The sequence below is a fragment of the Scomber scombrus genome, chromosome 6 (assembly GCF_963691925.1).
Source record: "Scomber scombrus chromosome 6, fScoSco1.1, whole genome shotgun sequence".
NCBI classification, from domain to species: Eukaryota; Metazoa; Chordata; class Actinopteri; order Scombriformes; family Scombridae; genus Scomber; species Scomber scombrus.
This window is the reverse complement of record NC_084975.1, coordinates 14,789,149-14,817,050: the sequence shown is the minus strand read 5'-3', so window position 1 is coordinate 14,817,050 and position 27,902 is coordinate 14,789,149. Positions and strand designations below refer to the sequence as shown.

The following is a 27,902-nucleotide window of genomic DNA, read 5'->3' as shown; positions in this document are numbered from 1 at the left end:
CGGACAACCTTACATTCAAATAAAACTGGTTTGTGTGGAACATCCAGACCAAAAAAACTGATTAGCCCACAGTCACACTATTTCAATGGATCAACAACAGAAATCGTCACCTGTTGATATTATCCACTCATATCTCTATAACGCTCTGCTTCTAAGTATGAGGGGACAGATATGTTTGTGTTTGTTTTGTCTATACTTACCAAAGTCAAGAGAATAATATTTACCCTGTAAGTCAAAATGAATGTGAGAATTGTGACTGCATCTTGATTTAATGTTATATATAGTTTATGACCAGAGGTGTCTTTTACACACTGTGTCCTAGATAGATCCAAGTCAGGGTTACCAACTTGGGGAAGCAGGCATCTGTTTCAGGGCTGTTGTGATCTGCTAGATGTCAACAGACAGGATAAGGGCCTTGGAGGTCCTCTATTATCTGATCTTGATGTTGTAGGGGAAAGTCTAAAAAATGTAGTTGCAAGACTTATTATTTCAGGTGATACTGTGTTTACATAGTGTGTATTCCAAAATTAATTTGTATTTATTCAGATTACAGCACAGCATACATGAATGGATGATCAAACTGCTCTGGCAGAGACTCAGGGGCTTTAGTCAGGGACTTCGTGTGAAGTGATTTTTCATTGACACTATGCGATATGGGCTCTGAATCTGAAACACTTGACTTTAAGGTGTCTATACCCAGGGGGCTATCATCTCATAACATGTCCGTGATGGCATGAAATATTCCAGCATAAGGATACTGTATGTAATGCACAGACAAGGACATGAACAGAGGGGTTAATAGAGGTCACACACCTATCCCAAGGTTTGCTGTGTGTCAGCTTATCTAAGGCCCCTCTATAAGGCAGGGCCTCAAGATTAGGAAGGGGCCACTTCTATTTATAACCAAATAAATTTGGGGAAAAAAACAGATCAGTGTAGTGATATTAACTGACAGATAAGACAACCTGGGAGCTTTGGCCGCTGCCCAGTTAGTTATCCAATCTTAGCTCAAACCCTAACCCTAAACTGTTCATACATAATAGCACATATACCACAAAATAGCTTTGAATTTCGCCGTTTTAAACATTTCTTAAAACAATAAAATTCAGGTTTATTACTTGTAGTGAACAGCTTCAGCCGCCGTCAGAGGGCGCTGAGTCCAAATGTGTGCAGTTTTCTTTCAGACAAGGCGTCAAAAAGACAAAGAAGCTAGTCCAACCAACCATTGACATATGTCTTTGCAACCAACAACACACTTACCGGATACTTTCTTTATATTTAACGTCGAGAAAAGCCCTTTAATCGTGGACTGAGCCGACGCTACACTAATATTTCCTGTTTTATACTTTTAGCCGGCTAGCTGTTGCTAAGGGTCGACGGTTAGCTCGGCTGTTGTCATGGTTGACGTCAGCACAGAACAGCAGCCGAAAAAGACTTTAACATAAATAAATAACGCTGACCAACAGAGTTACTCTTTATGAAGCTAGGAGTACATCACTGCCGATCCTAAGATGAAGAGACTGACCAAGAAGAAGGCCCTGACTCTGGTGAAAGAGTTAGACGCTTTCCCAAAGGTTCCCGAGAGCTATGTAGAGTCTACAGCCAGCGGTGGGACAGGTAACTCACAGATAAACACAACACAGCCAAATGTTGCTAGTTTAAGTTTAATACAAGCTCCTGCCCGAGGGACAGGGTTGGAAGGTTACTTTGGAAATGTAGCAGGTTACAGATTACTAGTTACCCTGTTTGAAATGCCATAGGTCATGTAACTATTTCAATTACTTAATCAGTGTAATGTAACTGATTACATATGATTACTTTTCAAATTTCGTAACGAATGTTTTCAACTGTGAGGATAAGTGCATCTATTAAGCCCACCTAAATCTAAATTGAGTTTTTTTTCATGGATACTGATTTATGAAGGAGATCATTTTTATAAAGCAAGATTTATCTCTCATTTGAAAATGTATTCATTAGTTAATGTAGATTTTGGAATTTTTCAAATGTAAAGTTTACAGCTTTAGAAGCTTTATAAATACAATTTATTATTATTATTATTATTATATAATAATAAAGATATTATTAGAAAAAAGTCAAAAGTCTGGCATGGACTTAATTGGTACTATAACACTATTCAAGCTCATGTCTTGATTTATTTACAAAATATTTTTTTTAAAAACCCATTGTTTTCATAGAATACTGCAGAGGGAGTAGCATTAGGTTAACATATATTTTGCATAATTACTCTCTGACACTCTCTCCAGTGTCGCTGATAGCTTTCACTCTCATGGCTGTCCTTGCCTTCCTGGAATTCTTTGTGTACAGAGACACATGGATGAAGTATGAGTATGAGGTGGACAAAGACTTCAGCAGGTAAGAGCTAAAGAAGTTGATTTTGTGTTTATAAACAGTGTCTTGGCTTAGCACACCTCTTAACTGCATCTGCTCTGCATTTACAGTAAACTGAGGATAAATGTCGACATCACAGTGGCCATGAGATGCCAATGTAAGTAGTAACATTGTCTTTGTATGTTAGCCTTTATCAAACACAGCTTATGGGAAAGGTATGACTTTACCTTGTGGATAAATACAGATATAGGTGCAGATGTCCTGGATCTGGCAGAGACCATGGTTGCTTCTGATGGGCTAAAATATGAATCAGTGAGTATGCGCATCTTCAGTGTGCAATAGCAATTCATCAACTGCATAATAAAGATGAGAAACTTGTCAGTGGTGAAGTAGAAGTGTTAAACTCAATAATGCTTTTTACCTGACTTTAATATATTGCGTTATAAAGGTAAAGGGTACTTTTGTTCTGTTTTTTAGGTCAACTTTGAGCTCTCTCCACAGCAAAGATTGTGGCACATGTAAGTTCAAGTTAAACTAGTTATACTTGTTTATGTCAATCCCTAAAGGACTGTGGTGAGATTTTCAATCATTAAATTCAGTTAGAAGTTATTTTTTTAGTTGTTAACAGTACAGTCTATGGTCTCGATACAGTATTTACTCATCAGCAGTCCACTGGTGACACTGTTAAAAACTCTAAAAGTCACCTCAAGGTAACCACTTAATGGAGCCTTTTGTGGAGTTAAATGGTAGCTTCACAGTTTTTCAAGTCTATTCTATGGCCTGTATGAACATTGACACATGCTTTTTCTTGCTATTCTTGCTTTTCCTGTTTGTACTGACCATTAAAAGATCCCTTCATTATGCAATGTAATTGATGGGGGACAAAATCCACAGTTGTCCTTCCATGTAAAAATGTATTTTAAGGTTTATTTAAAGCAGGCATCAGCTGTCTAAATTTGTCAGTTCAAGTCAGTATCTTCAAAGTTGGGCTCTTTAGTATTTGACATTTTTTCTTTTTTGTGACATTAATAATAGGCTCAGATTTAAAACACCCTATTATCCATTGTAATTAATTGTGTCTTATCCCAAGTGAGTCTATGTTTTCCTAATTTGTCTTGTCCCTCACTGTCACAGGACTCTTTTGCACATTCAGGAGCGTCTGAGAGTGGAACATGCCCTCCAGGATGTGCTCTTCAAGGCTGCATTAAAAGCAGCTCCTCCTGCTGAGCCTCAAAGGTATGGGAGCCTCAAGATGACCTCTGCTCTGTTGGGGTGGTTGAATATGTGATGATAAAGCAGAGAATGTGTGACCTTCCTCATATGTTGATGAAAACCATTTTAACATTTTATTCCCCTCCCCATTATGTTGCTCCTCTTCCCATAGCCAGGACAGTTCCACTCAGCTTAGTGCCTGCAGGATTCATGGACACCTATATGTTAACAAGGTGGCAGGAAATTTCCACATTACCGTGGGCAAGTATGTATCCACATGGCTTTAACATTCATGATAATGTGTTGATAATTATTGGTAATTATTAGAAATTTTGCATGTTCTCAGAACATGCTGATAGTTTTAAGTTTAGCAGTGTGTTGTTTTGCATCCTTCATTCTAATCCACTAATTTGTCATTCTTTTCCAGGTCTATCCCACATCCCAGAGGCCATGCCCATCTAGCAGCCTTAGTTAGCCATGACAGTGAGTTTATCTTTCTGACTATACCTTGTATACATATTTACTTTATGTATGTTCTTATAACTAAAACCTACGTAGAGTCAGCATTTGGTTTTTACGCTACAAATCGTTGGAACAGACTGCCTGTGGACATTTTTAAAGGGAAGCTCAAAACCCACCTGTTCAGCCTGGCTTTTGATTAAAAATGTAATAGTTTGTAGCCTTTAATTTTATTCTATTGTACTTGTTTTTGATGTTTTAAACATCAAACAACAATTTTTTGTCTATTTTTTGTCTTTTAGCCTCTTTCTTAACCTAGTTTTGGTCCAGTTTTATTAAACTTCATCTTCTATTTTACATTTCTTTTGTCTTTTTAATCTATTTTAACCTAATTTACTTTATTAATTATTTCTTTTTTTTTCAAAAAATGTTCTCTTGCGTGCGTCCTTTTTAAAATCACTATTATTGTTGTTGTTGTTATTTTTCCCTCTTTTTTAAAAAATTGTCATTTGTTCTGTCACATTATCAGCTTGTCAATCAACTGTAAAGCACTTTGAAATACACTAGTCTGTATGAAAGGTGCTATATAAATGAAGTTGGATTGACTGATTCATTATACTTTGGAAACAGAGTGATTGTATTCGTGTGATGAATATTATTAGTTGTTCTGACTTGGTTTTGTGTTACAGGTTATAATTTTTCTCACCGGATTGATCACTTGTCCTTTGGAGAAGCGATCCCTGGAATTATCAGCCCACTAGATGGCACAGAGAAAATCTCACCTGATTGTATGTCTGTGTGGTCAAATAATCCAACTTTATCTTGATTCTGTTTCACATATAACCACTTTTTCAGAAAATTATTTGTATATTAATTACTCTATTTTTTGCTGTTTAATTCAGCTCTGTAGTAACAGACATTTTTCAATTCTCTCCAGCTAACCACATGTTTCAGTACTTCATCACCATCGTGCCCACCAAACTGAACACCTACAAGGTCTCTGCAGAAACACATCAGTACTCCGTCACCGAGCGGGTAGGTTTGAATTTTGGACGAGTCTGTGTATTTGTTTAGAATGCTATGTATCACTATAGTAAAAATGTTTGAATTTTTGTCCCGCAGGAGCGAGCTATAAACCATGCTGCCGGCAGCCATGGAGTCTCAGGGATCTTCATGAAATACGACATCAGCTCACTAATGGTGAAAGTCACCGAGCAGCACATGCCTTTCTGGCAGTTTCTCGTCAGACTCTGTGGCATCATTGGAGGCATCTTCTCTACGACAGGTCCAGAGCTCACACATGCAAACTTGCATAACATACATTAGTATTCAAATGATATCTGGTAATGTGTCTCAGCCATGCTCAGTCCAACATGCATCTTTAAAGGACTTTTTAATGTTTTAACTCATTTGAGTTCAGCCCAACCACTCTTTACCAAAGGTTTTTAAATTTGCTCTCCAGAATTCTGGACAGCCATTGGGTGCTGTTAATTTATTTATTTAACTGCAGTTCAAAAGCATCTTGAAGAGCTTTAAAATGTGTTAGATAAGCTATCCATCACAGTGAACATTTCTGACATTTTCTGACATTATAGCTGAAAAAAGTCCTTTTAGATGTTAGAGCATTCCACAAAAGCCTGAACCCCCATGAACAAGAAAGTGTTTTTAAAACACTCCACATGAAACTGACATGCACTAAAAAGCAATGTCTGCCTGAAAAGTTGAAAATGAATTCTAAAACTTCTGGTATTTATTAGAAAATATACAACTAGCTAACTGTAGCTACTGTAGTTAATGGACAAAATAATGCATTACCATTGGTTTACTCTTCTTAGATGTCATGTGCACCCAAAAGCTGGACCTAATCTTGTGATTTAAGAGGATGTTTATATGAGATAGGATATTATCTGGAGGAGATGATGAATGCATTGTACTTTGAACAAAAAATGGAGTAATAGGCCAGCTTTAAGATTAGAAAATCAGCCAAAAATCATTCTTCATGGATGTATGTGAGCATGAAAACATCATGTTGTCAAAAACAGACATGTACTTTGACTCAACAGCCTCTCCTGTATGAGAGCAACAATTAACATCATAACTCAAATCAAACCTCATCACCAGTATGTTAATCTTTCTCTCACTTGTAGGCATGCTTCATGGTATGGTTGGTTTCCTGGTTGATGTGGTTTGCTGTCGTTTTAAAATGGGAATGTACAGACCTCTTAAAGTAAGTGAATACGTGGTTGTACACCTTGTTGACATAACATTTACTTTGAATTGAAATACATTTGATAGGTGACAAGCAATTTCACCTTTTTTGTTGTTACTATTATTATTTTTCCTTCTTCTATCTTAGGAGGAGGAGCCTCTGAATATGCAAGAAAGCAATGAGAACCCCATTCCAACGCAAAACTACACTCAGCAGTGAGAGTTCATTACAACTCAGCTGCAGCTGACCCACAGCTCACCATCTTAGCCTATCCCACTAGACAGCAACGAGCAATGGGAATATGTTTACAAGTTGTTTCATCATGAAAAGTGTCCCTGATCTGTTCAGAGATGTGTAAATATTTTTATAATTTTTAAATGTTTTATTGGTGGGTGATTCAGACAACTGTTCATTCATCTGGGAAGGACTGTAATCAATACCTCCACTTATTTTATGTCTCAATCACTGGAAGGGTGCAGCACTAAGAGGACTGAACAACAGACATTTTGACTTGTCATAGGAAAAGCACAGATATTACTGATAACATTAATAATGGCACAGTCTGGGTCCAAGCCATGACCCAGCATGCACAAACCAGGACCTTAAAATGAAACAACTAAATAGAATCCAGCTGCTTGTTAATTTCATTATTTACAACTGTGTTTTTTCTATTGTTACATGTCAAAATGCATTCTGTTTAAAGGTCTATTATTGTGGATCTGACCTTGTTAAATACTATGGTACCAGGTGTTAAAGTACTTACACAGCAATGGTACACCCACACAGGTGTTTTCACTTTAATTGACCAATTAATCACATTTAAACTTACATCATAGCTAAGTTCAGCCACAAAGGAACCAGCTGTGTGGGGGTGCAGAGCCTGTAAATGGGAACTATGTAAAAATAAACAAACAAAAAAAAGACTAGAAGGACTTTAAATGTTCCACAAGTGTGCCTATGTGTAAATGCTTGTCGCAAATATGAGGCTGATTTGTTAAATAAAAATCCTCTTTCGACTTGATGTATCTTCCTTGTTAATGCTTAGTGTTATCTCCGGCATAAGTAAAGACATTTGTTGAAAATAATATTTTACACCATGTCAAGAGTTTATTTGACAGTATTTCAGAATATCTTTCAGTAAACAAGTTTTTTGTTTTTTAGCAAAATGTAATATATCAGTACTGTCGCATTTCATAAAAATAGTTGTTCACGTCTTTGAAACTACAGTATCAATGATACAGTAAACCATATTTGTAGGAATACAGCTGTACAAGGTGAATAGTACACAATTAACACTACACAGTTATACTTGATCTCAATGGGGATTTATGATCGTGCCATCCGTTACGGGTTCCAATAAAGCAGTTTTTTTTGTTTTCTGTATACAAAATCACTCACAGCAGGCAGGGGGACGGCCTGGATGGAGACAGAGGGCCGGATGACATATTCTTTCACCTTTTCTGACATTTGTACACACAGTAAACACATTTCTACAGCCTAGTGGCATCTTCTCATGCTCCTCCCTAATATTCTAACCACTTGAACACATGAGCCACAGTTCTGTTCAACTTTTCAAGTCAGCTCAATAAAATCAAGACCACTTGTCATAATTACAAACTAATACGGGTAAAAGTCTGTCTTGATGAGGCTTTGTGCACAAGGTATTAGTGTCTCAGTCCGTCTTGGTAAACCAGAAGGCCGGTTTACACCTATAGTTCAAATGTGCCGTTATGCTGCGTTCAGTCAAATGTTCACAAAGCATTAGGATTATTTTTTAAACAAATCTGTCCTCCACTATGCAAAAGCTCTGGTGATACATTTCCAATGAGAGCAAACATCTTGTTGGAGGATAGTGACTTCATCTCAAGTGTCTCAGTTTATTAGCAGCATGCCTCGACTCTACGCTGGTAACAAACTCTGTGATTAAACAGATTTTTCAATGTATTTACGTTTCACAGATAATCTAAAGTATTAGGTTGAGATTCAGGGTGCGCTGGTACCACCGGCATCAAAGCAAAATGTTTGCCAATACTTTATTTTACGGGCAAAACAACCCCAAGGGGAATGAGAGACAACCAAGTCCAGTTGCTCTTGATTCGACCCTTCTTCCGACATATTTTACATCATCTTTAATGTTTAATTTCCTGGAAACCTCCTGAGTAATTTACCTGTAATTAACAGTTTTATGGCATTTTACTGAAAGAGTGGTGTAATTTGGTACAAATTATAAGAGAAACAGAAAAAGTGTTAAATTGGTTTAGCTTGTAAAGTTTCCATTTATTACATAGTGTTTAATTTGCAAAAAGTCATAAATTTAATTTATGACAGTTCTTTAGCAGACAGAAAATAGACATTTGGTGTTTTAAACACAAAACTACAGTTTTGTGTTTAAAACACCAAATTAGCATATTAGGTTGTTTGTTACAAACACTATCAACAATTTTGGTAACATTTTCAATAATTCCTGATAGTAGCTGCTGTGTAGCTGTTGTTAGTACATTTATTCAAAAGGGTTATATAATTTGGTTGTATACAGGAAAAGTGCTCATAGATTTAAAAAAGTGCTCATAGATTTAAATATGCACGAATCACACAAATCTACACACTGAAAACTAAATATTTTATGTCAGTAAAGGAACTGTTAAGAGTCTAATTATATGGATCTTTTGCAAATTAACAACCATATATAAACCCAAATAGAATGAGTGGGCATTTAACCATTAAATCAACTTAACACTTTTTTTCATAAAAAAAAAAATGGTACCAAATTGCAACACCCTCTCAGTAAAATTAACCATTCAATACCTGCAAATTACTCTCAATTTTTAAAGGAAGTGAGTATAAAGTTTAACTACCTGTGAAATAAGGCGTTACTAAATATTTTCTTTACAGAGTAGACAAATAAAGCTGTAATATCTGACATCAGTAAGCATGGCCTACTTTGATAATGTCCCTGTCTTGATTAACATTAACAGCTCTACTCTCAAAGAGGATGTAATGCTACAGGCTACAAGTTTGATCCCCCTTTTTAAACACTTGGGGACAAGGGCAATCGCTGATATTGATAAGCTATACAGCTGAGAGTGCATCCAGGTAACTGTATATAGTGCTTGGTGTTAAATCCGAAAAGAAAGAGGCTCCACAACTTGACAGTTCGCTGATATGTGTGCATGGTCACTAATATCTGTTTTCAAGTTCCCGAAACAAATCACAACGGCAACAGCTCGGTATTAGTTTGAGTAAGGCACTCCGCCCCACCTCATAACCATCGGCCTCCTCTTCCCCACACCGATGCCCCTCTCCCACAGTGATGTGGTACACTGAGCACAGTAAAAGGCATAGAAATGGGAAATATAGACTGGACATAAATTGTTCTGTTGAGCATTAAATGAATACAACACAGCTTATAATTCTGCACAATGACTGCATGGTTGACTTGTGATCAAGTTGTGTACATAACTCAAAACAGTAATATGGGTTCTTTACTAAGCCAACTGTTTTCAGTCACTCAAAAGTTCAATTAGATGAAAAGAAAGTTGTATTTTTTCTTGTCTCACATGAGTACCAACTGGTTTGCTCCATAGAGGATTTCCTCTCTATATTCTACCTCTAAAAGACATGTGAGTCCCTGTATAATGACATGGGGGTTCATATCCATGCACATGACCGCTGCCTCCCTCAGTGGTCTGGGTTTGGTGACTTGCACAGTCTTTGATATGTAGTCATAGCCATGGAAATAGTGATCCTAAAATACTGTCCTGGTGTTTTTTTCCTCTTTTCTTTACAATGTATCTAACTACAACACTGCCCCAAAAAACACCAACAGGTATGTTTTTGAGTTTACCAAATGTACATATTTTTCACATCTTTACATTTACAGTATATGATATATTGGTAGGCATGTGAGATCTAACATACGTCTTGTTAACCAAGCTGTCATTTGGGTCAGTGCCATGTCCTCCAGGAGCTCGTGATTCAAGAGATGTTTCAGTGTCACTGCCTCCATCTGACAGATTTGTAGTGTCGTTCTTTCCACTTTACAGAAAAAAATGGAGCAAAAGTAAATCTTTTCGATGCACATATGTCTCTCTCACCTGCGAGGAACCTTGTTCCATCTGAGGTTACGTTGCACTGACCAATCTGAAGCCAGATGCGGTCGAGCAGTTAAAGGTACATGTCGAAAGCAAAGCTCCACTCAGAATCACACATTGTTGCTCCATGTATGATCAGAACTGTCACATCTGAGGGTACAAAATGCCTACGTATTTGAGTAGTCAGGTTTTATACTGTATGTTACAATAGCTGTGAAAGTTCCTCTGTTTTTTAAGGTGGTGGGTGTAATAATTATCTCATAAGAACAAATGAAACATAAAATATGATTTCAGAAGAAGATGGAAAGGAAAACAGGACAGAAGAGAAAGCGAGGGAGTTTTTCTCAGGCATCCATCCGATGGTGAACTGAACGAGTAGCCAGACAGTGTGATCTGGTCAAGACCAGTGAGATCCTTTCTACCTGCTTACTGTGGAGGTCCAGGACCTCAGGGTGCCAGGCAGTTTATCAGACCCAGGGACATTCCAGGGCCCAGGGGAGGCAGCTGCACTCCTTGCAGGAGTATCTTCCATGGTTTTAGAAGGGCAGCAGAGCTCACTGTGGCCACCGGCCCTCTCATCTTCTCTGGGGAACAGACCTCTGGACACCAGCCTCTCCTGGAGGCTGACATGTCCATCTCCACTGCCTACAGAGGCTCCATTCAAATTCACACTCACATATGGGTCCCAGGGCCAGATAGTGCTCATTGCCTGTGTGTGCAGGCCCTTTCTCTCACAGCAAGGGGAGCAAGTCTCCCTCTGCCGCTCTCTTCTTTCAACAGGCCTCCCCAGGACAGCTTTGGGAGGCAAAGCCCGAGGCTGTCGGTCGCCTGGTCCACAGTCCACCCCTCCAGACCCCTGGGGGGTTCCCTGCCCCCTGATGATGCACTTCTGCTGGGTGGACCTGCCACCTGTAGCCCCTCTAATGGAGCTGTGGTCTGTCAGCTGTGGAGTTTTGTCTGCCATGCACACTGTGGCCTCTAGAGGGAGCTGATGAGGGGAGTCTGGGGCTGAGGCTGGATGGGATGAGAGCAATGGATTCGGGTAAGGTTCGAGGGTCACTTCCTGCAGGGCAGAGTGGACTGTAGAAAGGGAATCCCAGGGGCCGACACAGTCTGTTGGAGAGGAGGAAAACATGCTCAGGCGGACTAAGATGAAAGCAGACTGGCACAAACAAGCATGCACATGCATATACTAAAAGAGAGGAAGGAGAGAGGATATAAGCAGAGAAAGAAAGATGCACACAATAATACAGTGAAACACCACAACCTAATATGTCAGGCAAACTTGCATGCAAATGTGTGTCAACAGCACACATCCGATATGGTACACCTTTAATTGTATCTAGACTACTGTAGTTTTGACAAAACAGTTACATTGTCATTTTGTGCGACAGGATTCATTCAGTGCTTGAAAAAAAAAATCATTATAGTTGTGTGACAGACTGATCCTGAGCAAACTGATTTCACACAGTCTACTTCACAGCCCCTCTTCAGAATGATACAATTTTATCTAGAGAGTCACTTCAAACCATACTGCTCTCTTACTACAAGACACAAAAGCATCCACACACACACACGCATCGCACGTGCACACACACACACACACACACACACACACACACACTCACACACACACACACAGATAGTTACACACACGCACACAGCTACTGTTTTCCTATGAATAAAATCATGTTCATGCGTACATAAATGCATGCTTAAAGCACAGCTACAGAGCACAGATTAATCAGTATGGAAAGAGAGACATGCAGTTTTTCACAAACCGTGTCTTTAGAGTGGCCCATTAGGAAGAAATAGGGGGAGCTTAGTGTGTCACCTTTCATGCACATGGAGAGGTTGGGAGGTACCATTCCTGAGGGAAGGCAAGTAAAAGCCTATACCAATCATTAGACTTAAAGCAGTGGGGTTACAACACGTAGGATAAAGATGTTATTCTACCGTTTGTTCAAAACGATTTTTCACAGAGAGACAAAATTAATTGTAGATGACAGAATAGAGGATCGTGGAGCCAGGAGTAAAATGCAAAAAGATATTAATAATAAAGCTAGGGTTATTAATGCTTGTTAATGTGCTCTTGGGTAAAACACACATAATCTACAGGGGAAAAGAGAATGATCTCCAATCTTCAGGTCAGAGACTACGGTAGAAAGAGAAGCGAGAATGAGACATTTAGATTGTGACAAGGAAACCCACCATATTCTGGCACCTGTCCTGTGCCTCTCTTTAGCAGCAGCCTGACTCGCCTGCCTCCCGCCTTGATGAGTTCAATGGCACGGGCGTGAGTCATGTCCCGAGTGCTGTCCCCGTTAATCTCTATGATCTGATCCCCCACCTGGAGGAGACACACAGAGCACAGGGTCGATTTCTGTCAACCTCTGTTTATCCACGCAAAGTTGACTTTTCTACACAACCCGCAGGCCTCTGCTTGTGCCTACGCAGCAGCTCTACATTGAGCAACTGGGGATTCAGTTGCCACTAAGTGCCTTGTTCAAGTGCATCTTAACAGTAGTTGTTGACGGTTGAACTGAGGGTTACACAGTCAGTGAGTTCGCATGCTTTACTTACCTAATTCCCCACTTCCCTAACCTCTAAGCTATTACTGCCTCATGAAGAAGAAGCAGACTGTAAAATAATGACTTCAATTAACAAAAGGATGACTGAAAGATGCACAAGAACAATATCAGACTGACTTTGTTGCCTGATTTAAATTCAGTGATGAAATCATATGAGCAAGTTGATATAAAGATGAACAAAAACTGGCATTATGTTCATAGCCAATACTTGCCTGTAACTTTATCTAATATTCTTGTTTATGTTTTTTTTTATAAAACAGCAACTGTTTTCTACTGACAACAATTCCAGTCATCTCCTGAAGAGTGCATTGTCATGGTTTTTCTTCATCTCACCCTCATTCTCCCATTACGTATGGCAGGACCGTCCTCAGCAAGGCGCAACACAAATAGGTCCATCTTGTACTCTCTGCCCCCGCGGATACTGAAACCAAATCCCTTTGCACTTTTCTCCAGCTCCACCGTAAAGTAATCAAAGTCCTGAAGAATAAACAGTAGACAACTTGTAACAAACTTATTGCAAAGGCTACAAACACCGTTTCTGTTAGTGTACCTGTATATAAATGAATATGTACACTTTATGATCACTGCAGTCCACTCAAGCACACAGTTACTGATTTGATTGTACCTGTGGTCTGAAGTCTGCTGGGATCCCCAGAGGGAACTGTGCAGCTGCAGGGTGCGGTCGGAAGTCCAGCAGGCCAGGCGGGTGTCGGTAGTCCAGCGTTGGAGGTTGTCGATAATCGGTCACCGGTGGGTGACGGTAGTCTACCGGTGGTTGCCTGTAATCAGTGAATGGAGGATGGCGGAAGTCAGGTTTGACATCCTGTCTGGCTTTTACCTCTGACCTGTGAGGAGAAAAGTAGCAACAAAATCCGAGAGAGCATTATTTTGAATAAGAATAAAGGGACGAGATGTCCTACTCCACACACACCCTCATGTGTACATTTATTGGTTAAGTTACATTTGAAATTAGACTGACATGTGAGGGATGAGAATATAGCTGAGATGGGTCACCACAGAAAAGTATGGAAATATCACTCTCTGTTTTTAAACTTTCATCACATTCCCGCTTGTAAAATAGGCATAAATCCACAGCTCTGGGAGTGCTACTCTCAGTGTCTTGATCTGGAACTCACATGCACACACATCCATCCATGCGTGCATGCACTCACACTTTCATAGTTTTGACACAGAAAAGGGCCTGATCACTGGGTTCCTGCATTATAGAAGAGATACCTTTAGGTAAATTATTCAGTGATGCTGTAAGAGCTAAGTGGCATTGCGCAACAGAGTAGAGGCTAGCCTGAGAGTGAGCGTCTGACTGGGACAAAAGTTGTCTGCAGTCACAGGTTTTCTCCTGAACTTACGTGCATGCAAGGAGGGTATGGCACTTTCTCATCTATATACACAGTTTGATATCTGTCACATTTAAAAACTGCTTTTCCTTCTTCCGGTCACTTTCCATGCTGTCATTAAGAAACAATATGCTTAAGGAATCTTACAAAACACTCCCGCTCAGCCCAAACATGAACATCCCTGTTAGAGGTATCTTACCTGCCGTCGTGGAGATAAAGCTGTATAGGGGGTCCGGAGGGATGGGTGACCGGGCTCTGCTGGGTTCCAGCTGGTGCAGGCTGGGAGGCTCCTGGTGCAGGAGGGCCAGGCACTGTTTGGCTTGTCTGAGCTGGTGTCTGGCCGGGCTGGGCAGGTGCTGTCTGAGTGGCCATTTGGCTTGGGTGAGGAGCTGTTTGGCTGGGCTGGATGCCTCCTTGGCTTGATTGGCCTACAGGGCTGGGTTGGGGGCTGTGTTTCTGTGTCATGGGGCTCTGCTTCTCTGAGCTGGGTCCAGAATGGGAGCCTGTGATGGATAGAAGAGCATGTGGAACATGTCAAAGTTAGAGGAGAGGGTATTAAAATGGACCAACACGTTCACAAATGCACAAGACTGCAATGCAAAGCAAAAAAATAAACAAGCTGCCAAACAAAAACACTTACCCTCCTCTGGTACGATGTGCAGTGTGACTGTTAGCCCAGCATCTTTAATAAGCTTGACAATGTCTGCGTGCGGCATACTGATGATGGACTGTCCGTTCACAGCCAGGATCCGGTCGCCCACCTTCAGCTTCCCACATCGGTCTGCAGGACTGCCCTCGATTATACGTCCTATTTTATGGGGCACAGCTGGAAACAGACAATAACAAGGTGGCTGTCAAAGCCAATTTTGAAGACAAAACAGCACAGATAATACTGAATTCTAAAATGGAGGCAATAATATTTCAAACTGTATTACAGTATGAACCTTGACAGTCATAACTTCGTAGCATTGTTGCCACTGTTTTTAAAATTACAGTTCCAAATATTGTTATGCTTTATCCAATCCAAGCAATGTCACTGCACTGAAATGCTTACGTCATACAAACCTGCTAAGAAATGTAATTCTAAACAAAACAAATTACATTTGAGTTTCTGATTCTATCAACACTTTTCACACAAATTAGAACAGAAAACTGAAAATGTCTACTTCAGTATTACACATTTCTGAATGCACCAAACTGTCAATAATCCTGTTAATGACTGTTAAACATGAACAATTACATCCTGAAGTAATGTTTGATATTACAATCACTACTGTATAGGAAATAAATGTGACCACACCAGGTGTTTGTGCAGGTTATTCAGTGCTGAAAGATATCAGCTCAATTTAGCAAAGTGTAAAAATATGTTTCAAATCCTGCAGTTTTTCAAGAATAAAATCAAGCTTAAGTAGATCTAAATCTACACTTTTACCATTATGAAGTAAAAGTTCTGACCTTTGAGTCCTTTTCACCAATAAATTCAGACTCTTGGAAACTAATAAAAATTAAACTTATCAGTCTCATTATCCTGCTTTAGCTGGACCAAACAGAAAACTGCATGGATGGGAAGAGAAGAGGAGGAGGAGGGAATCATACGACCTTAAAAATGGCTGGCAGGGTGTGATTTAAGTGCAGGGAGTGAAGGGGGAGTAGGGGGAGGTGTATGAGTGAGGTAGGAGGTGTGGGGGGCTTTTAATAGAGCCTGCAGCTAATTGCTCCAGTGACACCTTAAAGCCCTTCTCCCCCAAAAGCCCTTGGAGCCTGAATACTGCTGCTAACAGAAGAGCTGCTGACACAGAAGGAGAGGAAAGGAGAGGAGAGGAGAGGAGAGGAGAGGAGAGGAGAGGAGAGGAGAGGAGAGGAGAGGAGAGGAGAGGAGAGGAGAGGAGAGGACAGGACAGGACAGGACAGGACAGGACAGGAGAGGACAGGAGATTGACACAGACAAATCATGTACTGCATATTTATTTGTTTATGCTCCTTGACAAAGGAACTACCTAGTGGTTCACATATTTTCATTGACTACACTATTTTGTGCCAGACTAGCTTGCTTGATGTTAAGCTTAATGTTGGGCTGTTTCCTAATATCGTCTGGCTGCTGTACTCAATAGCAATTTAATTTCCCAGCTGTGACAAACAATACTGGGCCTTAGGGCAAATGCTTTTGTTACTTGGCTGTCACCAATGAAGGGAGACATGGATCATGCTGCTGTGAATGGTGCTCAATATGCGTGTGATAACTGGGGTGGTTGCGGCAGGGGAAGCCGAAGAGGGAGGGGCAGGGGCTCGTGCAATTTTACGGATTTGAACTTAAATGTGGTAGAGAATTAATGCCATGGGCCAAATTTAAAAACTAAAATAGAAAATTAGAAAATGAAATAGAAAAAAAAAGTCTTGCAAAGGGACATCTTGTGAAAGGCCACAAGAGCAGGTGCTTGAGCACCACTTGGGGTATGTGCATGTGCTTGGTTTTTTACATACTAATGCAAAGGCTCACAGATTCCACCTGAAATGTAAATAATAACCAGAACCCATAAACAATCATTCTTGGACAGTTGTCATCCTATATGGATTCTTGGCCATCTTTATTTACAAATCACCATTTGCACTCAGGAACAACCCTAAGAGCTCTTATCAGAAGCAACTCACTGATGATGGTGGCGTTCTCCGGTCTGTTCAGGGAGCTGATGATGACAAAGCCGAAGCCTTCATTCTCTTTGCGGTGAATGACCACGTCACTGGTTTGCAGAGCGGTACCCTCTGGAGGAGAGGTGGCAACGGGAGCGGCAACCACTGGAGGGCCCGCAGCCGAGGCTGCGTCACTACGTGGGGAGCTGTGTTGTGTCGACACTGAGCCGGGGCTGCGGCCGTTCACAGGACATGGTTCACCTGGAGGAAAGGAGACAGAAGATCCAGAAAGACATGAGTTGAGAAGAGTCATCACAACTGTTCTGCTACTGTAAAACACAGACAGTTTAGTCCCTTATAAACACTCATTTAAAAGCTTCAGATGTAGACATTGGAAAAATTCAAATTTTGCAGCAGCTATATGAAACAGTGCACTTCTCTACCTTCTGCAGGGATTCTCCATCAAAGTCAAATATCGTTTGTTGGTTTGTCATTTAACAGGTCTGATTCTTGTATTATCATACGTCCTTACAGTTGTACTGCATTTGGAAAGACATTAATCACAGAGCCTGCTTCAATGCTCAGAATGAACAAAGGATAGATGTATGTATGATCTACTACCTTCAGAGAAGATGTGTGGGTGAGAAATACTGTACACACTGATCCTTCACGCAGATTGTCAGCAAGTGTGTCCTATGATTTGATTCCAGTGAAATGTGCAGCATGTTCTCCAGTTTTGGTACAGTGTAAAAAGAAATAATAAAACAGAGAAGAACAAAAGAATAAAACATCTCCTCACCAAGCATTTGCACTCTCCTTCTCACAGTCAAGCTGACTTGACCATTGCGAGCGGCTGCGTGCATCAAGTCTATTACATATTTGTGCGGTTTCCCAGCAACCACATTTTTATCCACAGAAATGAGCTCATCCCCGGGTCTAAGCCGCCCGTCGCGCTCAGCAGGAGTGTTCTCTATTATAGCGCCAATAACAATCTGTTCAAAGACAATCAATATTAGCAGCATAGATGAAGGAGAAGAGGATGAAACAGTGAAATCACACAGTAACTACTTTATCTAGCCTCTTAACTATTGTTAGGTCATGATAACATTGCTTCACCTTCCTAATATTCTCCTGCTACACTCTACCTGTATTGAAGTTTGCATGCTTTTTTACACTTGCACAAGTTGGCAAGGCGTTTCTTCAGTATGGGAGGCACTGAGCAGTTAGAGGGTCAGGACAGCGTGAGAAAGTCATGGTGTACTTGTGTGTAAGTGTGTGTATAGAGGACATGTTTGTCATATGAATGAACTGTAACTGTGTAAAGATTGTGGGTGAGGTTAGGTTCAGGTAAGATGGGGTCGGTGTGTATGAGGTTAAATATCTGTGTGGTCCAGCCCGTCCCATACGAGCCTTGTCACGGGCGTCCGGACTCACAGCCTGCACGGCCTCGTCTCCCCCCAGGATGCGGAAGCCGAACCCAGTCTTCTCCCTCAGTAGGTGCACCTCCACCTCTTCGTACTCTGGACCTGGTACACAGTTGCAGACAAAAAAGATTATTCTGTCTCCTTTTTTTTTGTAGATCAAATGCAACATAATGCTCCGTCTCTGATGCTCTACACTCACGTCTGCTTTCATAGATAGCCCGCGACTTCTCATACAGGTCGTAGGGGTCAGGCTTGTTAAGATCAAAGCCCTCAGTTGAGTCAGGCACAGAAGTGCGGTGCTGTGGCTGGTTTGGGAATGGTGTTCCAGGAGGCAAGACCGGACCAGACAGGGTTGCTTGGGGGCTTCCATGCGGGTCCCATTGGTCGGGCAACTACAAAGAAAACACCAAGACAGATGATTCATTGAATATATGATTTAGGGGTGAAAACATTTATTACTGTCAGTTAAATTTTGTTTTTCTTTAAAAATAAAAAAAGGTTTAATACAAATGTGTTAAATTTAGGTCATATTTAACTACTCATGTTTCTCTGTGGGATCAATGCCTGTATGAAAATAGCAAATCTTCCTGTTGGCATCTTAATGCTCAAATGACTGATACATTTTATTATCTCAAAGGGAAATTGATTCACAGTGTGGGAACAAAAAGAGCATAGAAAGAACATACACTCATCCAAAAAAACAAAACAAGCCACAGACATAATCCACACATAAAAGTGACCAACAGCCCACAGCCCACATGATAACACAGTATGCAGGCAGAAGAAAACAACACAGCAACAAACTGCTAAAAATACTATGCAGTGCTGACCTGTAGACTAATATAGTAAGTGCTGAAGAAGCAACATGGCAATAAAAAGTACACAATGCTATACCGAACAAGTTTTGTTGCTAATGAAATTACTTAGAGTTTCATTTGCAAACTAAAGTCAGCAGAAAAGAGATTAAAGAAAGCATATATGCATGCAAACGTGTATAATGAAATACTGTAACCCTGATGATAAAACTTTGACAAATAGCGGCCTCATGTTTACTGTGATGAAATCTTGTAACTTTCACACTGTACAAAAGGCAGGGAAGTTAGAACAACAACCCCCAAAGCTGCGTAAGTGTAATAACCACAGAGAATATTGTCAATAGGTAGGTAATGATGGATGATTGTCACTTAAAGTATTAAAAACAAATGTTACCCTTTAAGTGTATGAGTTATATTTAGTTAAATGTTTAATTCAATAACTCAATAAGGTAATAAAGAAAAATAGCCACTTTGCCAGGGGCAAATATGGTAATGAATTACAATCAATATTCACATTTAAACTTCAATGAGATGAGATTCATCACGTCTGAATATTCTGTTTTAATAGCATGAATGAGTGCTGATTTTCACAAGCAATAACAAGTGCAGTTTAAGTATAAAACTGAAGAGCTTTTTCCCATCCGGCGAGGTGTGAAATCTGATCAAACCAATGAGCAGATCAGGACAGGTTGGCTCATTTCACAATAACGCAAAGTCAAACATCTTCCAGGTAACACCGCCTCTGTGACAAACGCTGGTCCTACAAGCCACTGTCTTCTATCTCTGCTCCAACAAACATCTGGTTCACAGATGCACTTTCTCTCTGTTTCTGTCTCACTTACACACACAAACACACTAGTAAGAACATGTCATAATAAGCAGAAACACATTTGTACCTGTTTGGAGGCCTTCCAGGGAGAGACGTGGCCTGAGGAAGTAAGATGGAAAAACACAGTTAAAATAGAGCAGACTTGGATAATCTGGCGGATTCTTTATAAACAACAAAATACAGACAATTACGACTGTGCAGGCAAAGATAAATATAAGGGAAGCTGTGTGCAAAGGTTTCTGAAGGAGCCATCTGAGATATTTGACACATGTCAAATCTTCTTTGCCAAGCACAAGAAAAAGTTCTCAGTTTGCTGATTTAATATTCCTCTGTTTTGACTTTGTTTGTGTAACTCCTCCTAAACGAGTCTGGTTGTTGCGTTTGTTTTCAACATAATTACATCATTAGCTGCAGGGAAAGCCACATACCCCTCCCCCCCAAACACACACACACACACACACACACACACACACACACACACACACACACACACACACACACACACACACACACACACACACACACACACACACACACACACACACACACCTCTGTAAGTCATATTTGATCTGCATGCAGGAAGCAGGGAGCACTCTACATCACAACAATCTCATCAACACAGCTCCCCTGTGACTCCACTGAATCAAAGACATACAGTACATTTATGCTGCTGAGACCCAAATACATACATTTAGACATGAGGGAGATAGCATGCAATGGCTGGCTTGTATAAACATTCAGTCATTCAGTTTGTATCTTTGTACATGAGGACAGAAATACACTCATCAAGCACAGTAGACTGCTGCAGCATCGCTGATGAATCCTTTCACAGACGTGGGCGCTTGTAAAATATTCTTTAGAGAATCCTGAAATGGAATTACATCCGCCTGCCTTTTAGATAAGCAAGATGAAGACCAGTGCACTTAGCAATGGGGCAGATGTGTGGACTTTGTGAGGACTTTTTTGCAATGCCTTACATTTTTTAAATTTATTTTTCCACATTTTTCACCAGCAGGCCTACACCATTTGCTCAATTAAAGCATCTTTGTTACCCAGAAATGTAAATGTCATACATCCCTGCTGTGTCTGTGAGCGTGGAGGAGGAAACAGGAAGATGAGAAAAGGCGAAAAAACTCTCCTGTCCATGAATCCCATAAACATAAATGAGGGTTTCAGCAGAGCTGTCCGTGGTGCTGAAATGATTCAGCACAGGGGCAGCAGCGGGGGGTGTTCTGCAGGAAATAAGGGCCTTAAGGGAAGCCTTTAAGGAATTCTAATAATTCATTCTCAGGCAACTTTCCTTAATGACCCGCTGAAGGAAATGATTATGAGCTACGAGGCAATTGTCCACTCATATTTAAGAGGACCGTCATACTCACAGAAACATTTAAGCTTAATTTAAATGCTAATACAATTCATCAGCATATGTGCTGGATGTGTGGTGCACTCATATGCATGCTGATGAATTACAAGTGAATGACTGGTAGAGAGGCTTCACGTGGCCCTTCTCATGAGTCAGTGGTCAGGCAGTCTGGCAGGCCAGTCTGACAGACTAGCCTGCTGAGTTTTGGATGGCCCTCAGATCAGTCTGATTGGCTTGTTCAGCCTGACACCCTTTTCTTCACAGCTATGAACTGCATCCTCATTGGTGCCGCAAAATGTCTCTAGTCTGTGGTTGGCTCTGCTTCCAACTGGGATGTCAGGGGACGGAGCTGTGAACACGACCAGAGCTCAGTGGAACTCTGGCAGAGTGCCCACGCTAGAGCAGAGCAGTCAGACACAGAGATAGACACACACACACACAGTCACACATGCAGCGGAAGTCTAACACCCTGTCTGTGTTACACAAAGCACCAATGCTCTCAGTCACACATCTGAAATCATGTGTGCAAGCAAAATTCCATGGATGTTATGCACAGAAAACCTACGTCTATGAACACAAACATGTTTAAACATTCCTGACATTTTGCACATCTGAGTCATTGCAAAGGACCTTGTCCTTTTGTTCACCCTGCAGAGAAGAGAGGCACACAGAGAGAGTCAGAGAGGTTCCTGGTGTGTCAGGCTGATAGTCCCTGTGGGGCCGTTGTCTTGAGTTGTTTGATAGAAACTGGTGAGGTTGAAGGAGGAGATGGCAACTTTGGGGGAAGGGAGGCAATTTGTCACATTCAGTTCAGCATTTAAAAGGCTATCCATTGCAAGCTGTGTGTGTGTGTGTGTGTGTGTGTGTGTGTGTGTGTGTGTGTGTGTGTGTGTGTGTGTGTGTGTGTGTGTCTAAATTCAGATATAGATTTGTGTATGTGCATGTGATGATGCACAAATGTGTGTATGGCGATCTCATTTGTGTATTGAATTTCAGCATCTTGTTTTAAATGGCGTGTCTGTCAGTGAAACATGTGTGTCTTTACAAAGGTTAACCACCAGGTGGCAGATGCTGGCTCTGCATGGTCATAAGATGCTTTGCTACTGAGCACCACCACATTTGATCTCACACATGCTGAAGTCCATGCACATACACACATACACAGTTTGTTGTTTTTGTTCTTCTTGCTGCAAACACTCAGTCATTTGTTCACATCACAGACTCAGTAGAATTTATTAGCTTTGACATAATCAAGGCACTGAGTTGATTCACTGAACATACAGAACACTATCAATTCATTCGACAAGGAAATGTCAATACATCTTCAATAATGGGCAATAATGAACTGTAGACTTGAGACAACAGGGCTGGTGTAAAATCAGCAGCAGTTCCATCAGATAGTCTGATGTATTAGGATCACTAAGTGCTAATGTCTTTGATTGCTGTTCAGGTCTGCATTAATCATTCTTGTCACACTTCAATTAATTAAACCTGAGATGCATGAGAGACTGATTGCCTTCATCCCTAATTAAATAAGCATGAAAAAGGAGTGATGCAAAAGAGAGCAGATCTATAATTCCTTTTTATTGTTCTGTTATCATCTCAGAAACAATGCAAATTAACTCTTCACTTATGGCAATTTGTCTCCAGAAAAACTACACACTTAACGACTAAATGAGCATGAAAATGTGAGCAGCAGTGCTGCTGGGTGGCACATTGAAAGCAAACAGAATGACCTTGTGAACTTTGACTCTTTAAATGTGACATGAATGGCCAAAGGACAAGGACAAGGTTTTTGACTTGAATGACTTTCATGTGGGCTGTTGATCGCTGCTGTGTGGTTCATTATTGTGGGGTTGAGTGTGTGTTCCTGAGATGGCCATGGGCTCAGTGGTATAGGCAGCCTGGGGTAATTATCAAGTCAAATCACATTTTGACCCTGTGACCAGAACACCTTTTAGAGAATCAGTGCAGAGCACATGTCAAGCAAATAAAGCGTTCACTGTGCAATTTAATTTCCTCACAGGTGGCCAATCATGCAGGAAATAGGAGAAGAGGGGAAATGGCCACACTCCATGTCATTCTGTCAATATCGAAAGAACTCTGCACTCCAAACTTCCACACTGAAAAAATATCTCCTTTTCCTCTTTTCAGCTATTTTAGAAATCCATTTTGATGTATCTCTCAGAACAAGGACGTGTGGTCGTCTTTCACTTCAAGGTGGAGGTAAAATGCTGAATATAAGCAGAAGATTAAATGCACTCTAGAGCAGCTCATTACAATGCAGAGCTTGTTATAGTGACTCAACATGTGGCAGGTAGAGTGGACGAGCCTAAATTAAAATCTAAATACACAAAATACCTGACAAAAAATCAGTGATGATTAAATATTTGCTTTTAAAAGTCAAATGGGTGTAGATCCAGCAGAATATTTTTCAGACAGAATGGTTGGTCGTCATTCACACATAGAAACAAATCCTATTTGAACAACAAATATAGATACGATAAAGAATTTGAACATTATACATCACCAACAGAACTGTATGCATTGTTTATAGAGCTTTTTGGCTCCTATTTCATCTTTGTTATATCTGCATTGCATCAAAACTATTTGTGAATCCAGAACACAGTAAAAATTCTGTTTGTATAATCAGATCATCATCATCTCAGAGTGTTCAAAGTACAGTCAGTACAGGTGGCAGCTAGATATCCCTCTCCACAATCATTTGGTAGATGCTTTCTGTCCAGAGCACATTACAATGAAATAACAGCATTTATTCTGGTTATGAGCAGCCCCAGTGGGAATTAAACAGCTTCCCCATTACAGTATTGGTGCCACAGAGCTGTACAACTATTAACAGTGAGATTACAACTGCCTCTCATCCCATATCTCTACTGCACTTTGAATTTACCAGCTCTTGATTTGCCGAATTTTTAAAAATGCCTCTAAATCTCCCCCTGTGTTGCTCCCAGTCTGCTTCAGTGGAAAACATCGATGACATATTGGTGATAAAGCCGCATTTGGAAAACACTGAGAACACATGGTGTGACACACACAACACTTACTATGACATCTGCTTACACTCTTTTCTGATCTGTAATATTTCTGTGAATTCGCTGCTTGAGTCAGCACATATGAATTACATAACACAACATAATGTTGTTAATTTTAGTTTTCTATTTTCTAATATCGATTAATGTATCCTGTGGCTGTTTGCTCCTGCATGTCATTCTTTATTAACCAGCACATGGAAGTAATTGGTCTGCTAAATAATCCTGAAATTATACTTTTTAGGAAAAATCTGTTTCGTATTGCCAGTAATAATATAATAACCTGTCAAGTTTTGTAGCAGGCAATATAATTATTTTAGCCTCTACACTCAAGATATTAAATATTTCCAAAAATAAAACCTCATTTAGAGACTTGAATAAAATCCAAATAAAGCACCATTAGGAATTTCAATGTGTTCAAAAATAGAACGGGTCTCAAAATGATCATAATCAAAATCTATTTTGCTCTCTCAGCTCTAACTGTCAACTACACTTGACTCCTCTCTTGCAAAGCTGCAGCTGGGGGTGAAGATGCACAGTAACAAGATAGTTGTGCGTTTCAATCACAGGCTGATTTATATTTAGCGGGGCAGTTACCCTTGCTTTGGATCCCTCTTTAATTTTGATAAAATGCCACTTGTTATCTGCTACTAATTGTACCATAATCATTTTGCCACTTCTGCTGACATAAATAGATCATGGACGATCATCAGGAATAAAAGTTTTGAAAAGTATTTCACTTTAACTATGTTTTACAACTTTCATTAATTATCAATATGCACCATTAATATGGTATTTATGAGAGTTATTTGACATTTATTTCACTCCTTCACCTCCTTAAGAGCAGACAGGTGAAGGAGTCAATCTGTAACAGAAGTATGGGGATAGACGTTTTTAAAAAAAAGACAAACGGTCTGTCTCTCACCTGTTGCTGCTCTCTGTATGAGGAGTGTCGCCTCAGCTCCGACAGGACACTCTTTGAGCATCTCCACCACACGTCCGTGTCCAGCTGCAGCAACTGGCTGCTGGTTAACCTCCAGGATCAGGTCTCCCTCTATTAGCCCGGATGCTACTTGTGAGCCTGGCTCCAAAACCTGCACCACACCAACACATCCACAACACATCCACCATCACACAGTTAGGCCTGCTGGGCTGTGATTTTGTAGTAACTTTCAATTTCTTTCATTCTTATCTTTTATTGTCTACCATAAATTAATAAACATGAGTTAGTTTTGTATTAAGGAAAATGAATTTCCTAATTTACAGACAAGACATCTATTGTTGATGCTCAAAGTCATATTTACAAAAAAAAGGTCTTCCAGTTTGTTAAGAATATATCAGCCGTTTTCAAAACCAATCCTCTTTTCTAATTTTCTAATGTTTTCAGGTCCAGGAATCAGTTTCAAGACACTAAAAAGACGATATTGTCTTGCTTCTGTAAAATTGTTATATTCCCAAAACAATAAAAATGGAGCTGGGAGCAGCTGCAGTTGGTTATTTAAAGAATAAAAAGTATTGAATACTGAACACAAGATAAATTACTTGTAAAGACACATGATTTATTTTTTGGCAAAGCCATTTTACTGTATAAATAAAACTGGGGTGAAAAACAGCATCTGTCAAATCATAACTAATTGATCTGTTCTTTAGCATCAGGATTTTATGCCTCTAACGCTTCATTCATATGACGTTAATAGATTTAAAAAAAAAAAAATCCAACACAGGCCGAGCTCACTTGGTTTGTATTATCTCAATCTTTAGTTGCGTTGACCGAATTAAATTTACACTGACCTGCTGATTTAACTCTGCCCCAAGTTTAATTTGTAACTCGACTACTGAGTTTAGCTGACGACAGAAATTTTTCTCTTGACAGAAGACATCTACTTCCTCAACACACACACACACACACAATTAAACACGTTTAAAATATCAAACACATCTACAGACTTTCATTTTTGGACTGCTAGTGGTCAACTATGTGAAAGTACAGATGAACTGTAATACATCACCTGTTTAACTCGCTGACCAGTGGGACTGTCGGCTATAGTGAACCCAAATCCCTCTGCCCCTTTCACCATGGTAACTGTCAGCAGCTCTGCTGCTTGTGCTGTTGCCCCGGCAACCCCTGCAGTCCCCGAGGAGGCCATGGACACATTGTCGTCATGAGGTGTGATTGCTGAGGATGAGCCAGGCGTGGTGGGCGGCAGGGATGAGCCGTCCAGATGCGTGTCCCCTGGGTGAGGGACCTGAGCCAGAGCCTGAGGAGGCAGCTGGGAGCTCAATGATAGATACTCCAGATAGGGGTCATAGCTGCTGCGGCCGTTCACCACCAGGGGGCGGTGCTCCAGGCCAATAGGGGTCAGGGAGGTGCTTGCTCCACCACTGGGGTCCTCAGGGTCAAAGGGCAGAGGGTAGCCTCGACAGAGCACGAGGGTCACACTCTGACCGATGGGTACGGACTGGAACAGCTTGACCACGTCAGCATGCGTGGTGCCCAGCACACAGATGTCATTAATGTAGACAATGACATCACCTGAAGAAGAAGGAGATAGCATGGACACAACAGCATCAGCTATGCTCACACTTTCAGTCATGTTACACAGACCACATGACCATGATCTCTGTGGTTCACATGTTAACATACTGTGCTAAAAAAATAAACCTTGTCATCGTCGGTTTCCCTGAATATCAGACCTCTGCGGTATTAGAACATGCTGCAACAACAGAGAAGAAGCAGTCTATCCTTCTAAAGCATCACATCAAAATATAATATCTGTTCACTGACACTATAGGCAATCCACAAGTGTATGTGTGAGACAGAGAGATGAGGGAGGGTCTGTCATTGTGAATAGGACAATCATCTGGCATCCACAGAGATCCTCTAATTATGAAAATATCAATACTTCATACTGATACACATGGTCAAAGTCTCAGGTCTGACTCTTGTTTCATGCACGACTTTGTTGCTCTGTGGACCAGACGGAAATATATATGTAACAGTGTTTTGTGCTGACAGAGAGGAAAGTTGTCTTTGTCCAGATGGTATGTTGTCCCGATTTTATCACTTCACTAAATTTTATATTCATGTTCACCTGACCTCACTTTGGTCCAGTGGTGGAATTTAACTACGTGCATTTACTCAAATAATGTATGAATGAATACATTTTATGTTCTTGTAGTTTACTTGAGTATTATATTCTACTTTTAATGCATCTACTCCACCACATTTCAGAGGAAAAGATTTTACTTGCAAAATACGTGATGACCTTATAAATTGATGCACTGATAAAGATTAAACTACCCAACAGTATAAAGAAAATATTTAATATTAGCCCCACCTAAACCAACTACAACATTACAATTACAACTAATACATTCATACATCCATAATGATGATGATGATGATTCATTAATGTTCACCTTAGTTAGTTTTTTGGGGATTTAAGTGAAATAGCTACTGTAATCTATATGTAATATATATAGTAAGAGTATAATACTAATGAGGGCCATTTCTCTGCATAAAAAGT

At 40.3% G+C, this 27,902-nt stretch overlaps 2 protein-coding genes across 2 annotated transcripts in view; one reads left to right on the top strand and one right to left on the bottom strand.

Moving 5' to 3' along the window:
• The first annotated feature begins 1,488 nt into the window (after positions 1-1,488).
• On the top strand, positions 1,489-7,233 carry LOC133981601 (endoplasmic reticulum-Golgi intermediate compartment protein 2-like). Its single transcript, XM_062420377.1, has 13 exons — positions 1,489-1,617; positions 2,265-2,373; positions 2,460-2,506; positions 2,594-2,661; positions 2,827-2,867; positions 3,484-3,585; positions 3,734-3,826; positions 3,989-4,044; positions 4,710-4,808; positions 4,958-5,055; positions 5,143-5,305; positions 6,168-6,247; positions 6,377-7,233. The coding sequence occupies exons 1-13, from the start codon at positions 1,512-1,514 to the stop codon at positions 6,446-6,448; spliced, it is 1,134 nt and encodes a 377-aa protein (XP_062276361.1). The 5' UTR covers positions 1,489-1,511; the 3' UTR covers positions 6,449-7,233.
• Positions 7,234-10,631: 3,398 nt separating this feature from the next.
• LOC133981600 (membrane-associated guanylate kinase, WW and PDZ domain-containing protein 2-like) overlaps positions 10,632-27,902 on the bottom strand; it is a 72,657-nt gene continuing 55,386 nt past the window's right edge. Inside the window, exons 10-22 of the mRNA XM_062420376.1 lie at positions 26,385-26,908; positions 25,301-25,469; positions 20,030-20,061; positions 18,518-18,710; positions 18,305-18,420; positions 17,694-17,886; positions 16,916-17,155; positions 14,907-15,092; positions 14,466-14,769; positions 13,537-13,756; positions 13,245-13,388; positions 12,532-12,670; positions 10,632-11,433 (exon numbers count right to left, since the gene is read on the bottom strand). Coding sequence (XP_062276360.1) covers positions 10,739-11,433; positions 12,532-12,670; positions 13,245-13,388; positions 13,537-13,756; positions 14,466-14,769; positions 14,907-15,092; positions 16,916-17,155; positions 17,694-17,886; positions 18,305-18,420; positions 18,518-18,710; positions 20,030-20,061; positions 25,301-25,469; positions 26,385-26,908 — 3,155 coding nt within the window. The 3' untranslated portion in view covers positions 10,632-10,738. The remainder of the gene's footprint in view (positions 11,434-12,531; positions 12,671-13,244; positions 13,389-13,536; positions 13,757-14,465; positions 14,770-14,906; positions 15,093-16,915; positions 17,156-17,693; positions 17,887-18,304; positions 18,421-18,517; positions 18,711-20,029; positions 20,062-25,300; positions 25,470-26,384; positions 26,909-27,902) is intronic.